General features: G+C 40.1%; 1 protein-coding gene across 7 annotated transcripts in view; it reads left to right on the forward strand.

Moving 5' to 3' along the window:
• The first annotated feature begins 524 nt into the window (after nt 1–524).
• LOC126335315 (ubiquitin carboxyl-terminal hydrolase 45) overlaps nt 525–15,266 on the forward strand; it is a 159,193-nt gene continuing 144,451 nt past the window's right edge. For 2 of the 7 annotated variants that reach the window (XM_049998465.1, XM_049998472.1), the window contains exons 1-3: nt 837–1,002; nt 5,769–5,899; nt 6,194–6,333. In XM_049998465.1, the coding sequence (XP_049854422.1) occupies nt 5,803–5,899; nt 6,194–6,333 (237 nt within the window). In that variant the 5' untranslated portion in view covers nt 837–1,002; nt 5,769–5,802. Of the gene's footprint in view, nt 784–836; nt 1,003–1,060; nt 1,078–5,768; nt 5,900–6,193; nt 6,334–15,266 lie in introns of those variants that run through there. The other 5 variants (XM_049998466.1, XM_049998469.1, XM_049998471.1 and 2 more) reach the window with 5 other exon arrangements.

The following is a 15,266-nucleotide window of genomic DNA, read 5'->3' on the forward strand; positions in this document are numbered from 1 at the left end:
AACCTATCTAACAAGAATAAACTTGGCCCAAAATTGTACAACGGAGTCGAAACAAATTCGACTTGTGGGTAATGAATGGTTTGATAGAATTAGTAGTACCCACATGTTGAAAACTTAATGAAAAGTTCGTCTCTCAACAGCGAATTTTCCTGTACTGTTCCGAATACGAATTTTATGGCACTTTCCCCAAAGCAGTTTTGTATAGACCAATGACTATATTTCATTGCATGTCAAATGACGTGACTCCATAAGAAGACCAAGGATTCGTGGGCTGAGAGAATTTTTTTTTATTTTATTGTATTCTTGTTGCAAAACAACACAGTGGAAGAAATACGCATGTCGATTATCTATGATTTTCAATCATATCAGTAGAATTTTGTCTGGCGTCCACACAAGCCATGCTTCATTTCATTCCTCACTCAACTAGTGCTACATCTGTAACACATTGAATATGGAGGACGCCAAAACTTACCAAATAAAAAAAAAAAGTTTTTGTAGCAGGCTAACCAGACACGAGATCTAGTAACTACATTTGAAAGTTAGCGCCGTTTCACCAGAGATTAACTCTTTAGACCTGCATGCGCTGTTCTTGTAACCCCTCTGATAGTTGCCATGAGGTTGTCGTACGAAGGTGATGGTGTTCGTGATGCCCAACTTTGGAACAGATATACCAGTACAGAATTAAAATAATGACATTTTCTCGTAAGTCGATAACTTAAAAAAGGTGAAAGACGTTGTCAGCTATTCGTGTGGAACTGTACTATCCTGTCTAAGCGAACGCTTGTGAGTAAAATGTTGTTGTAGAATGGTTACCGAAAACCCTACTTGTGGCACACTGTTAATTGAAATTACTCCGTACAAAAGATAATTGATGTTGGTGTAGTCATCGAATGCCAGATTGGTCTATAGCCTTGCAGGCTTATGTTGTGTTTATACTGTGAACATCTGTGAGTGAGCACTTCTAGGGCTACGTTGTGTTGTTGTGGTGACACTTAATGGAAGGTGAATTACCATTGCCATCGTTTGGTGTGGCACTTCTCGTGAAAATTGATTGGTGACATTTAGTGAAGTAAACAAGTAATTGTCATTCCCTGTAGTCAAAATGGTCAGACTGAGCATGAGACAAAGCACCTGAACATGTCTAACTCACCTGAGGAATACTGCACGTAGCAGTTGCTGCCATTCATAACATTTTCGCCTTGATGCATGGTGCTTTATTATGTAAACAGTAACAACGCAGATATTGTTCTTACAAATTGTGCTAGTATGCCACCCCTTTAAACTATGTCAATTTTCTTGCGCCTTTTAAGGTATGCCTCCCTCTTCCTAAATTTACGGAATCTTTCGAGATTGTTGTTAATATTACTTCTGTTCCTTATCCGCAAATGTGGCTACTAGGGCACGGTAGTTCATTGGTATTGTAGTTAATTTGCAGTCAAAGAAATCAAAGGCCAATTACCCACTTTTGACGCATTATTTCTCATCGTTTGAAGATCAGTTTCTTAACACAAAATTGTAACTAGCCTTGAATAACAATAAAAAAGCTATTAGAGGACATAGTAAATGATGCTGGATATGTGGCCAGTATGTTGATATTGCAGTGTCATATTTCTTTTCATAAAGAAAAGTGTTTATAAATTGTTAGAAAAGCACCAGTTGGCTACTGTAGAATGAATTAAATTTTAAAATATCCGCTTTGGAACAGTGGTTTATTCATAGTTCTCACATTTATCTAATCTGTAAAGAGCAAACACAATTATAGAGTTTCGTGTTGACCAACATACTATGCTTCTGCCTAGTTATGTTTTTTATTTAATGAGTAGAATAACTTTTCATTGGCATGGCGACTTACATACAAATTATGAGCCTTTGCCAGCTGTATGCATTTAGGCCTACATTATTTTATGGCAGAAGAGTGCCCTTCCTAAAGTCATTTGCCACCATGGTTGAAGTAGGTGTGTGTTGTAATAATTTTGCCAATTGTTCCTCCCCATATTTGCACTATGATTGGCTTCACTGTGCTTCAACTTAGCAAGATTGCACTTTTTCTACCAGTAGCTCTGAGATTGAGTGAGTGCTAGATGAAACAGTGCAGGTGTGTGTTTTTTATTTGTAGACTCTACAAAAGTTGCTACAGCTAAACCACTGGGCTCATGCTCAATTGCAGAATTTATCATCTGATCCTTTGAAATTTATTAAATATTTAGGGTCAACGGAAGCGTCCGATTCCGCTTATCTGCTTTGACCCATGACATAAGGTGTTGTGGTGTGTGATGTCATTACAGCGCGGAGTTGTAGTTGGTTGTGCTTGTAGATGTCTTGTTGTGTTTTATGTCGTTCTCTCTCTCTCTCTCTCTCTCTCTCTCTCTCTCTCTCTCTCTCTCTCTCTCTCTGTTTTGTGTGTGTGTGTGTGTGTGTGTGTGTGTGTGTGTGTGTGTGTGTGTTTTTGTGGTGGCTAACCGAAATTTGTTGGTGGTAAGTAATTGTTTCTTTGGGTCTATTTTCTCGAGTTGTGATGATGTTTTGTGTATTGAACGTGTTTTAATTTATGTAGGGATGTTTGAGTTTTTAATGTTTGAGGTGTTATGTTTTTGGTTTTGTTTTTCGTAGTTGTAGGTGTTGGTTTTTACGTATCAGTAGTTGTAGTTGACCTCTGTAGGTGTTTTGGTACCGTCTGCTGTGGTCAAGGGGAATATCTGATTCCAATTTCCATAGTTTTTGATGTAGACGTTGGTATTTTGACGTCGTCAGCTGCTGTTGACCTATATAGGTCAAGGGAAGTGTCAGATTCCTGTGGATTTTGTTACTATTATTATTATTTTTTTTCCTTGTGGTTTTGGGATGAAGGTGAGTTTTTTTTTTAATGTTATATTTAGCTTGTACCCTCCCAAAACCCCAATTTCTCGCAGTTGTCCCGTTAGTTTGATTGTATTTTTGGAGGGAGATGTTGTTGTCTTATTTATACGTATTTTCGTGCTTGTTGCCTTGTGTGTGTAGTGGTATCATAGGCGCGATATTGGAGTCCCTTAGAATATCTATTTCCACCATATTGATGACGTCATGGGTCAGAGCAGACGGGTGGAATCGGACACTTCCATATTCCCAATATTTATCTACTTGTCATAATATACCCACAGGAATCTTTGTTCCCAAGCACTATTTCGTCTGGAGAGAGATTTTTATGTATTGACTGATAACAATTGCGTTATCGGGAATAATACAGAAAGCTCCTCAGCAGCTTTGTATGGGTGTTGAAGTGATGTTTGTTCTGGCGAGGCCAGGAGGGGTGGGGGGTGGGGGGGGGGTTATGCAAGAGGCATAGGCATTCTTATAAGGAATGATTGTTATGAAGAGCACTCCATCCCAGTCATGCATAGTTTTGCAGTTGGTGATTTGTTTACATTGTATTACGGTTTCCCTGAATATACTTTGTAGTTAACAGCTGTTCATAACAAGAGGTACATTAATGTGAAGGGGTACACGGAGCCTGGTCTGTGCTCCAGATCAATCAGTTATCATAATCTTTATTTTGTATTCACATTTGTTAGTTTCGCCAACTCGCAAGTGAATTATCACCTTTCAGACTAACAGATACCTTGGCTCGACTGCTGATTAGACTGTTGACAGAGCCAAGATTCTGAAGGGGACTTACTATTACCACACACTGACCCAATACAGACTCCAGTTAAGCTTATTCTTGATGTGTAGAAGACCTGTTGCCATACTTTCAAACAAGTCATTTCAGGACAGAATGTTATTAAGTTGATATTACTGTGTTCTAATAAGTTTGAAAGTTCGCCTGAAGATCCATAATGATAAAACTGAAACAACAGGTAAATGACGCACTGGAAACAAACTTGTACAAATTATTAATAAAGTTATTAAACTGATTGATGGGACAATTAAAGATGATTGGGTGGTTAAGGAAAGAAATAAACAAGAGTAAGTGGCCTGGATGGTCTTTGTAAAATAAGAGGAGTTGCCAGAACTAAGCCTCTGGTGTGTCTGAAATCAGTGTTTGCTAATTTGAACTCGCGGCAGAGACTCGTGGAATTTTATTCCCAAAAACACATTAATTGCTTTCCAGATAATGGAGAGTGGTATGTTAGGAATTGTGGAAGAGATAGGAAAGTAAATGGATAAATTAGCAAATATGTGGAGTGGAAGATTTAATTATAATTGTAAAGGAAATAAAATACTGGTACCTGGATGTACAACTGTATTATTGGATGATATTGTATGATTAAATTAAATTGTGATAGTTTCAGTGATTTGAGTGGTGGGGATTAGGCATCAGCCAACCACAGCTTTCTTTGATGACAAACATTCTTTGTGTTGCTAGTTTGTTAGCTAAGTGCAGAAATTGGTTACATGAGATAGAGGTGGAGAGTCAAACACAGAGTGATGGCTTATGTACATGGAAAAGCAGATTCGCCACTCCCCCTCCCCCCCCCCCCCCCCCCCCCCCCAATCCCTCCACCCACACTACTGACATCTGTCAGCAGCAAATTTATTTTGAGCTATAGATGGACCAAATAAACTCCTGCTTTCTGCACAATTCTTAGAGAATGCATCACAGAAGAAGAATGAGTATTAGGCATTGTGTTTCCTTATATTTCAGGATAATTTAAAGTTTTTCATTAAGTCATTGGCCTTTCTGATGCACTTATATGGTAGGAGTTATGTAGTGACACCCCTGTTCGCTTTTCCCTTCTGCTTATGGTCTAATGAATAGTGCAGTCCATTGGTGTATTCTTTGAACTGTGACATATGTTTCAGAGACAGCGCCTATGATGATTCTTTGTGTGTCGTAATAAATAAATGTCATAAGAGTGTGGACCTATATCTCATGGTAGTTGGCTGGAGCATAAACAGACGAGAACTTGAGATTGCCTGAGAAAGGATGATTTGAATGTGAGCCACCCCCATGTCCCTTTATATATTGCACCCCACCCTGAGTAAAAGACTGATATGCAGTCCATCATGTAGGTTAGACTGAAGCTGACAGTTTGGTAGTGAAGTGAAGCTAGTGAGTGTGACTATGAAATATTTTGGTAAGAGATGGACCTATAGCAATGCCGCAGTTCTGTATTTACTTAATTTTTTGTGCACTTTTTTCATAAATAAGTAAATGCGTAGAAGCTATAATATGTATTAGGCAAGTCCCTTACAAATATTCTTTATTTACTGAATTTCATTTTCAGCCAGAACTCCCCTATAATCCCGAGGGGCCCAGTAATTTGTTAGTTATTGTTCTGGAGATGTTGGGTTTGCTGGAGATTTCATCCAGTAGTTCTTTCTTGAGGCTCAAATATCTGTCATGTTGACATCATTGTTGGTGTGAGATCATGATTTTTTTGAAGTGAATGTGTGGTATATGTTGATAAGCATGTGTGAAAAGACTAGTTGGTGATTCATGTATTATTTAATACAGTTTCCTGAACTTATCTTGCAGTTTGTTTCGATAGTGAGAAATGAGTTAAATTTGGAGTCATCATAGACCAAGGCCTTCACTATAGATCAGTTTTTCTATCACAATTCATATTCCATAGTCACATTAATTGCCTTACCAATTCCATACCATACTTCATCGTAATCTAGAATTTGGTCTATGTTAGAGGTCAGTCTGTCAACCCAAACAAGGTATCGGGAGAGAGGGGGGGGGGGGGTGGAGGAGGGCACTTTCAGTCCCTCACTCAGTCTTAGCTGTAAACGGTTCCATGGTGAGCTTTTGTATTGGTGTGTAACACACATTGTTTTACATTCAGTTTTCAGGTAGCCAGAACACACTTAAATTTTAACATGGGAAAAAAGAAGAAGAGCCGTCAACAAGACCCATCATTGCAAAATGGAGCTGATTCAACAGATTCTAATGATGAAAATCAGGCTAGTGCTACAGGTAAGAGTGTGTATTCTACACTGAGCTTATGCTTTGCTTAGTTTACGGCTGTTGTGTGATGATACTCAGTGTTGAAAAAATAGTTAAGGAAATATTGTTATATTAATCAGTAAGAGTCTTTAACCGTTACTTAGATTTATGTATGAAGTGTTTTACAAAATGTATCACAATGATGTACAAATCTGTACTTTAGTTTTGCATGAGAAGTTTATAGTCAAAAGTATTTAAATTTCTTTTCAGTTGTTTGTTCAGTTTTTGATATTATTGAAAGGGTTTTTTTTTTTTTTAATGCAGGTGGTAAGTGCTGTCCCCATGTGACAAAAGCAGTTGATTTCACAAGAGTGAAGAAGGCACTGAAACCAGGAGGCATAGCGAGTGAATGTGCAGAATGTCTAAAGAGTGGTGCTGGGGCAACGGTATCAACTGATGGAACAGTAAGTGGCTATTACTACCCACATGTTAAGACACCTTCAGTTTGGTAAAATTTAGATATGGTAGAGGATGGCCCAACTTGTGAAATAATTATAACACAGACGGATAAGTACAGAAGTATTGGTTAAGTATTGGGCACTGTTCTAAAAATTCAGAACTCCTGTACTTAGTGGTGGCTTTCTATGTCAATATACAGGGTGTTACAAAAAGGTACGGCCAAACTTTCAGGAAACATTCCTCACACACAAATAAAGAAAAGATTTTATGTGGACATGTGTCCATAAATGCTTAATTTCCATGTTAGAGCTTATTTTAGTTTCGTCAGTATGTTCTTCCACCTACGCTCAATGGAGCACGTTATCATGATTTCATATGGGATACTCTCAAACTGTGCTGCTAGAACATGTGCCTTTACAAGTACGACACATGTGGTTCATGCATGATGGAGCTCCAGCACATTTCAGTCTAAGTGTTTGTATGCTTCTCAACAACAGATTCGGTGACTGATGGATTGGTAGAGGAGGACCAATTCCATGGCCTCCACGCTCTCCTGACCTCAACCCTCTTGACTTTCATGGGGGCATTTGAAAGCTCTTCTCTACGCAACCTGGTACCAATTGTAGAGACTCTTCGTGCTCGTATTGGTGGATGGCTGTGATACAATACGCCATTCTCCAGGGCTGCATCAGCGCATCAGGGATTCCATGCAACGTAGGGTGGATCCATGTATCCTCGCTAACGGAGGACATTTTGAACATTTCCTGTAAGAAAGTGTTTAAAGTCACACTGGTATGTTCTGTTGCTGTGTTTCCATTCCATGATTAATGTGGTTTGAAGAGAGGTAATAAAATTGAGCTCTATCATGGAAAGTAAGCGTTTCCGGACACATGCCCACATAACATATTTTTTTCTTTGTGTGATGAATGTTTCCTGAAAGTGTGGTCATACCTTTTTGTAACACCCTGTATAAATGAAGAAGCATCCCACTCATTTGACATCCCAATTAGTGAGTAGTTTTAATTTTCAAGGGAGAGCAACAAATTGAGTGTTTTTTGAATTACTTTTATTTCTGGTGTGTTTCTTCAGTGTGATTTGTTGGACAGGCTGTAATTAAATTATAACAGCATATGATGAATTGAGTTTTATTTCTTGAATAAAACGAAGACGCTTAAAAGTTCCAGACACAGAACATTTCCTTGAAAATAATGCAAACACGTGCAAAGGTATGCAAGACCGTGTTCTGATCAGAAATGGCAAAGATCATAAGACATTAGAAACGCAAAGACACTCTATCAGCACAACAAGCTATACTGTGCAACACTCCCACTCTTGTTTGCTGATTGTGAAGACACACTCAACAATTATTTACAATCAGATAGAAACTTTTCTTTTGACAGTGATTTTGTGAACATGTCTGCCAGTTGATCTACTGACTTCACATAAGAAACAAGAATAGAATCATCACTCAGTTTTTTAAAATGCAATTGAACTTCTTATCAATATGTTTAATCCTTTTGTGATTATCATTGTTTCTCATTAATTGTAATGCAGTTTGGTTGTACACAAAGTGTAGTGTTAGTTGTTCCATGTTAACTCCAAGCACTTTTAATAGTGTGCAAAGTTAGGTGATGAGGTGTATCAGATGCTCCGACATACTCTGTTTCTGTTGCGGATCTGGCAACACATTTTTGCCTGTGAGATGACCATGTGACATAAGTTTAAGCTTATTACCACTGTGTTTAACACCTTTATCTCTTGTTCCTTGGAGATGCTTTAGAATGTGCTTAACAACAGTTGAGTGCTCAGGCTCATGGTTGCTAAAGAAAAAAAACTGACTGACTTGATTGACAGGAAACATGTCAAGTCTTGTCATTGTGCAGCAAACATCAGTCCACCTACAGCCTCATGAAATGGAACATTTTCCATAGATTTTTGATCTTCATTTGCTGAGTACTGTCCTAAATGCAACTGTAAACTGCAGTTAGTGGGTGTTGCGTAGGACTTGCAATTGTTCATGTGGAATTTTTCTGAGGGGTGACTAATGTACCCCTCATTGCAGACAAAGTAACTGGGATTGCCAAGCACAGTTTTAAAATGAGTTTTGAATTCTTCATTTATTTTATTTATAGTTGTTGTTGATTTACTCATAATTAGTCCATCATCAACAAAATAGATAAAAACAGTTCTTGGCCATCAGTTTAAGCACAAAATACACAACTATCTGAGTGTAGCTGTTTGAAATTGAAACACTTAATAACTGTAAAAAAAAATTGATTCCGACATTGAGGACTCTTTCAGTCTGTAAATGCTTTTGTTTAATTTGCAGACTAAGTTTGTATTTTCACAAATAAAACCTTCAGGCTTTTTCATGAATATATCGTCTCGCAAATTACCATTGAGAAAAGCAGGTTTCACATCAAATTGCTTCACGACAATATAATACAGTCCTGCCAAAGCCAAAAAATGTGAATTGATTCATACCGAACAACAGGTGAAAATATTTCTCTGTAATCAAGTCCAGTTTTCTGAGAATACCCTTTTGGACACAACCTAGCTTTATACCTCATTATGCTACCACCTGGTTTAGTTTAATTTTGTAAACCAACTTACAACCAACAGCCTGGTGATATGGAGGTATACCAACTAAATTCTCCCTATTATTTAGTGCCAATGATGGCAGTTGCTCTTTCATTGGTTTGTACTACTCGTCAGAGTCTTTGGGTGCCATCACCTCCCTGAAAGCTTGTGGTTCATCAGTGGTTGCTGCATAAACCACATAATTTTGGAAACAAACTGGAGAGCAAAGTTCGTAACAGTTTCTAAGATTTGTTCCTGACTGAGCAGCCTTTTCAGTAGCATAGGATCTGTGGTCTTGTGCAAATTCCTCTTCTGCAGCTGTCAGGAAGTTACACTTGTATGTAACATTCTCTGGCCTGAGTGTTGTAGTGTGCTCTGTGGCATTTTCATTGAAAACCACATCTCCTGAACTAGTTATCTTCTTTGCTGTGTGATCATACAGCCTATAATTGTTACTGTAACCAACCATTACCATCATCTTTGATTTACTTTGAAATTTGGACCGAAACTGTGAATCTGCAAACAGCATTCAGCACCAAATTTCATCTATGCTTTAATGATGTTTTCTTCCTGAACCATTCTCATAAGGCACCTCATCACTATTAGGCATACATAGACAGCAATTTAATGTGCAGACTCCCATGTTGACAGCTTCTGTCCCCAACTATGTCTGGAAGACAGAATTGATAAGCATTGTGAGAGCACATTCCACTTTAGATCTGATTTCACATTCAACTTTACCATTCTGCTCTGGTGTTTGTGGTGAGCTGGATTCATGGATGATACCAGTTTTCTTGAAATGATTATGAAGTTAATCATTAACAAATTTTGTCCGAATATCAGTCCTTACAACTTTAAGCTTATTCCTTGCCTGCCTTTCTACAAACTGTTGAAACTCTGAGAACACAGAAGCGACGTAAATTTTGTTCTTGAGAAAATATAGAAATTTATATGAAATTAGCTCCATCTAATGATGTGTGTTGCATCTTTCCACATACATAAACATGAATAAACTCTCCTGGAGCACAGGTATGAGTCTGAAAATTTGATCTGAATCGCTTCCTATGCAATTTAACATACTGAGAGAGAAAGTTACGTAAGGCATTTTATTTTATTTATGGGATCATATCACAGTCAGCAATTTTCTTCAAATTTTTGAAATTTACATGTCCCGACCTCTTGTACCATAACAGAGCTAAATCAGAAGATGCACAGTTTGCTTCTTCCATATTGTCCGTGCAAAATAACATTCTGTAACACTGATCTTCAGCTGTTACATTACTTGCCACTAGCCTCACACTGAAGACCTTAATCTTAATATTATTAAATGTGACTTCCGAACTTTTTACTGCCTACATCTCCCCTTGAAAACAGATTTTTTTCCCCGTATCAGATACATACAGTGTAACCTCCAGTGTATAAGGTTCCGATGCTCCATTTACTAGTGCATTTAACTTCCTTGATCAAATACCTTCAGCAAAGGCCCTTAACTGAATTATCTCCTGTCTGAACAGGAACTTCGAAATTCCCTAATGGTTTGAGCATTAAAAACTATTCCTAGTGTGACTTAATGTGTTTTGACCTAGTGCTACCAGCAAGACAAACAGTATCACAATTAGTAACCAAAACGTTCCTCATTTCTGCACTCGGAGCTTGATGTTTAGCTTCTTGATTTTCTCTTGAAAATTTCGGCAGTCTTTCGTGCAGTCAGCCTTATAATGACTGCTCTTTTGACAGTAATATCAGTCAGCATTCTTCTTACTCACAGACCTTTTGCTTAAAGTGCTTTGCAAACACTGATTCTGATTTTTAACCCTTTTGTGATTACCATTGACAGCAATGAATGCAGTTGCCGTTTCTTCACTCTGTGACACATTGCTTGTCTTGCTATTAAATTATCAAACGTCTGCCTGCTTCTGTCACAAGAATCCCATGTTATAAAAAACCAACCATGTAACACGTCTGCCTCAGTTGCAAATAGAAACCAAACTTTCCCCATGTTTCAGCCAAAATAATTTGACCACCTTCAGAAGCGAGTGACACTAAACTGTTGCATGCCCAAGTTTGGTCATGTCAAGCACCATAGTAACTAGTCATAATCCACATTACTTGGGCTAAAGAGAAACAGCAGGCCCCACTGTGCGGACGAGTTTGGTAGGCCGCGAGAGCTGCGCCGGAAATAAATGCGGCGAGCAGCTGTGTACCGACCATTGCTGATAATCATGCACATGTGCACGTGGAAATAAAAAGACATAACAGGAGCTAACTTTATATTAGGAGTAGGATTAATATGACCGTTAAAACCTTTAATGGCGTAACATGTAAAATAACTTACTTCTGAGGAGATCGATACCCCTATAACAGATTTGGAGCCTGTGAGAAAGAATAGTTATTACTCGGCAAAATTATTTCTCAATTTTGAATACACTGCTGAAAGTTCAGGCTAAGTGTTAGGTTTCCGAGGATCTTTTTTTTGGCATATAACGCCATTATTACAGTGGAACAATGAATGTGCATGTATATTGTGTCACATTACATATTCTTAGCAAAACATAACGGTTGAGAGAAGGAAAGGCAGCAATGCCTAAATAGGGGTATTGGTCCCCTCAGACGTAAGTTCTTTTACATACACTCCTGGAAATGGGAAAAAAGAACACATTGACACCGATGTGTCAGACCCACCATACTTGCTCCGGACACTGCGAGAGGGCTGTACAAGCAATGATCACACGCACGGCACAGCGGACACACCAGGAACCGCGGTGTTGGCCGTCGAATGGCGCTAGCTGCGCAGCATTTGTACACCGCCGCCGCCAGTGTCAGCCAGTTTGCCATGGCATACGGTGCTCCATCGCAGTCTTTAACACTGATAGCATGCCGCGACAGCGTGGACTTTGAGCGAGGGCGTATAGTGGGCATGCGGGAGGCCGGGTGGACGTACCGCCGAATTGCTCAACACGTGGGGAGTGAGGTCTCCACAGTACATCGATGTTGTCGCCAGTAGTCGGCGGAAGGTGCACGTGCCCGTCGACCTGGGACCGGACCGCAGCGACGTACGGATGCACGCCAAGACAGTAGGATCCTACGCAGTGCCGTAGGGGACCGCACCGCCACTTCCCAGCAAATTAGGGACACTGTTGCTCCTGGGGTATCGGCGAGGACCATTCGCAACCGTCTCCATGAAGCTGGGCTACGGTCCCGCACACCGTTAGGCCGTCTTCCGCTCACGCCCCAACATCGTGCAGCCCGCCTCCAGTGGTGTCGCGACAGGCATGAATGGAGGGACGAATGGAGACGTGTCGTCTTCAGCGATGAGTCGCTTCTGCCTTGGTGCCAATGATGGTCGTATGCGTGTTTGGCGCCGTGCAGGTGAGCGCCACAATCAGGACTGCATATGACCGAGGCACACAGGGCCAACACCCGGCATTATGGTGTGGGGAGCGATCTCCTACACTGGCCGTACACCTCTGGTGATCGTCGAGGGGACACTGAATAGTGCACGGTACATCCAAACCATCATCGAACCCATCGTTCTACCATTCCTAGACCGGCAAGGGAACTTGCTGTTCCAACAGGACAATGCACGTCCGCATGTATCCCGTGCCACCCAACGTGCTCTAGAAGGTGTAAGTCAACTACCCTGGCCAGCAAGATCTCCGGATCTGTCCCCCATTGAGCATGTTTGGGACTGGATGAAGCGTCGTCTCACGCGGTCTGCACGTCCAGCACGAACGCTGGTCCAACAGAGGCGCCAGGTGGAAATGGCATGGCAAGCCGTTCCACAGGACTACATCCAGTATCTCTACAATCGTCTCCATGGGAGAATAGCAGCCTGCATTGCTGCGAAAGGTGGATATACACTGTACTAGTGCCGACATTGTGCATGCTCTGTTGCCTGTGTCTATGTGCCTGTGGTTCTGTCAGTGTGATCATGTGATGTATCTGACCCCAGGAATGTGTCAATAAAGTTTCCCCTCCCTGGGACATTGAATTCACGGTGTTCTTATTTCAATTTCCAGGAGTGTATTACGCCATGTTGTTGTTGTCTTCAGTCCTGAGACTGGTTTGATGCAGCTCTCCATGCTACTCTATCCTGTGCAAGCTTCTTCATCTCCCAGTACCTACTGCAGCCTACATCCTTCTGAATCTGCTTAGTGTATTCATCTCTTGGTCTCCCTCTACGATTTTTACCCTCCACACTGCCCTCCAATACTAAATTAGTGATCCCTGGATGTTTCAGGACATGTCCTACCAACCGATCCCTTCTTCTAGTCAAGTTGTGCCACAAGATCCTCTTCTCCCCAATTCTATTCAATACCTCCCCATTAGTTATGTGATCTACCCATCTAATCTTCAGCATTCTTCTGTAGGACCACATTTCAAAAGCTTATATTCTCTTCTTGTCTAAACTATTTATCGTCCATGTTTCACTGCCATATGTGGCTATACTCCATACAAATACTTTCAGAAACGACTTCCTGACACTTAAATCTATACTCGATGTTAACAAATTTCTCTCCTTCAGAAACGCTTTCCTTTCCATTGCCAGTCTACATTTTATATCCTTTCTACTTCGACCATCATCAGTTATTTTGCTCCCCAAATAGCAAAACTCCTTTACTACTTTGTGTATCATTTCCTAATCTAATTCCCTCAGCATCACCCTACTTGATTTGACTACATTCCATTATCCTCGTTTTGCTTTTGTTGATGTTCATTTTATACTCTCCTTACAAGACACTGCCCATTCCATTCAACTGCTCTTCCAAGTCCTTTGCAGTTTCTGACAGAATTATAATGTCATCGGTGAACCTCAAAGTTTTTACTTCTTCTCCATGAATTTTAATACCTACACAGAATTTTTCTTTTGTTTCCTTTACTGCTTGCTCAATATACAGTTTGAATAACATTGGGGGGAGGCTACAACCCTGTCTCACTCCTTTCCCAACCACTGCTTCCCTTTCATGCGCCTCGACTCTTATGACTGCTATCTGGTTTCTGTACAAATTGTAAATAGCCTTTTGCTCCCTGTATTTTACCCCTGCCACCTTCAGAATTTGAAAGAGAGTATTCCAATCAGCATTGTGAAAAACTTTCTCCAAGTCTACAAATGCTAGAAATGTACGTTTGCCTTTCCTTAATCTATTTTCTAAGGTAAGTCGTAGGGTCCATATTGCCTCACATTTCTACGGAATCCAAACTGACCTTTCCCGAGGTCGGCTTCCACCAGTTTTTCCATTCGTCTGTAAAGAATTCGCGTTAGTATTTTGCAGCTGTGGCTTATTAAACTGATAGTTCGGTAATTTTCACATCTGTCAGCACCTGTTTTTCTTGGGATTGGAATTATTATATTCTTCTTGAAGTCTGAGGGTATTTCGCCTGTCTCATACATCTTGCTCACCAGCTGGTAGTGTCAGGACTGGCTCTCCCAAGGCCGTCAGTAGTTCTAATGGAATGTTGTCTACTCCTGGGGCCTTGTTTTGACTCGGGTCTTTCAGTGCTCTGTCAAACTCTTCACGCACTATCGTATCTCCCATTTCATCTTCATCTACATCCTCTTCCATTTCCATAATATTGTCCTCAAGTACATCGCCCTTGTATAGACCCTCTATATACTCCTTCCACCTTTCTGCTTTCCCTTCTTTGCTTAGAACTGGGTTTCCCTCAAAGCTCTTGATATTCATGCAAGTGGTTATCCTTTCTCCAAAGGTCTCTTTCATTATTGTATACACAGTATTTATCTTACCCCTAGTGAGATAAGTCTCCACATCCTTACATTTGTCCTCTAGCCATTCCTGCTTATCCATTTTGCACTTCCTGTCAATCTCATTTTTGAGACGTTTGTATTCCTTTTTGCCTGATTCATTTATTGCATTTTTATATTTTCTCCTTTCATCGATTAAATTCGATATTTCTTCTGTTACCCAAGGATTTCTACTAGCCCTCGTCTTTTTACCTACTTGATCCTCTGCTGCCTTCACTATTTCATCCCTCAAAGTTACCCATTCTTCTTCTACTGTATTTCTTTCCCCCATTCCTGTCAATTTTTCCCTTATGCTCTCCCTGAAACTCTGTACAATCTCTGGTTCTTTCAGTTTATGCAAGTCCCATCTCCTTAAATTCCCACCTTTTTGCAGTTTCTTCAGTTGTAATCTACAGTTCATAACCAATAGATCGTGGTCAGAGCCCACATATGCCCCTGGAAATGTCTTACAATTTAAAACCTCTTTCCTAAATATGTCTTACCGTTATATAATCTATCTGATACCTTTTAGTATCTCCAGGGTTCTTCAATGTATACAACCTTCTTTCATGAAAGAAGGTTGTATTATGCCATTAAAGGTTTTAATGGTTATAT

The sequence above is a fragment of the Schistocerca gregaria genome, chromosome 2, assembly GCF_023897955.1.
Source record: "Schistocerca gregaria isolate iqSchGreg1 chromosome 2, iqSchGreg1.2, whole genome shotgun sequence".
Taxonomy (NCBI): domain Eukaryota; kingdom Metazoa; phylum Arthropoda; class Insecta; order Orthoptera; family Acrididae; genus Schistocerca; species Schistocerca gregaria.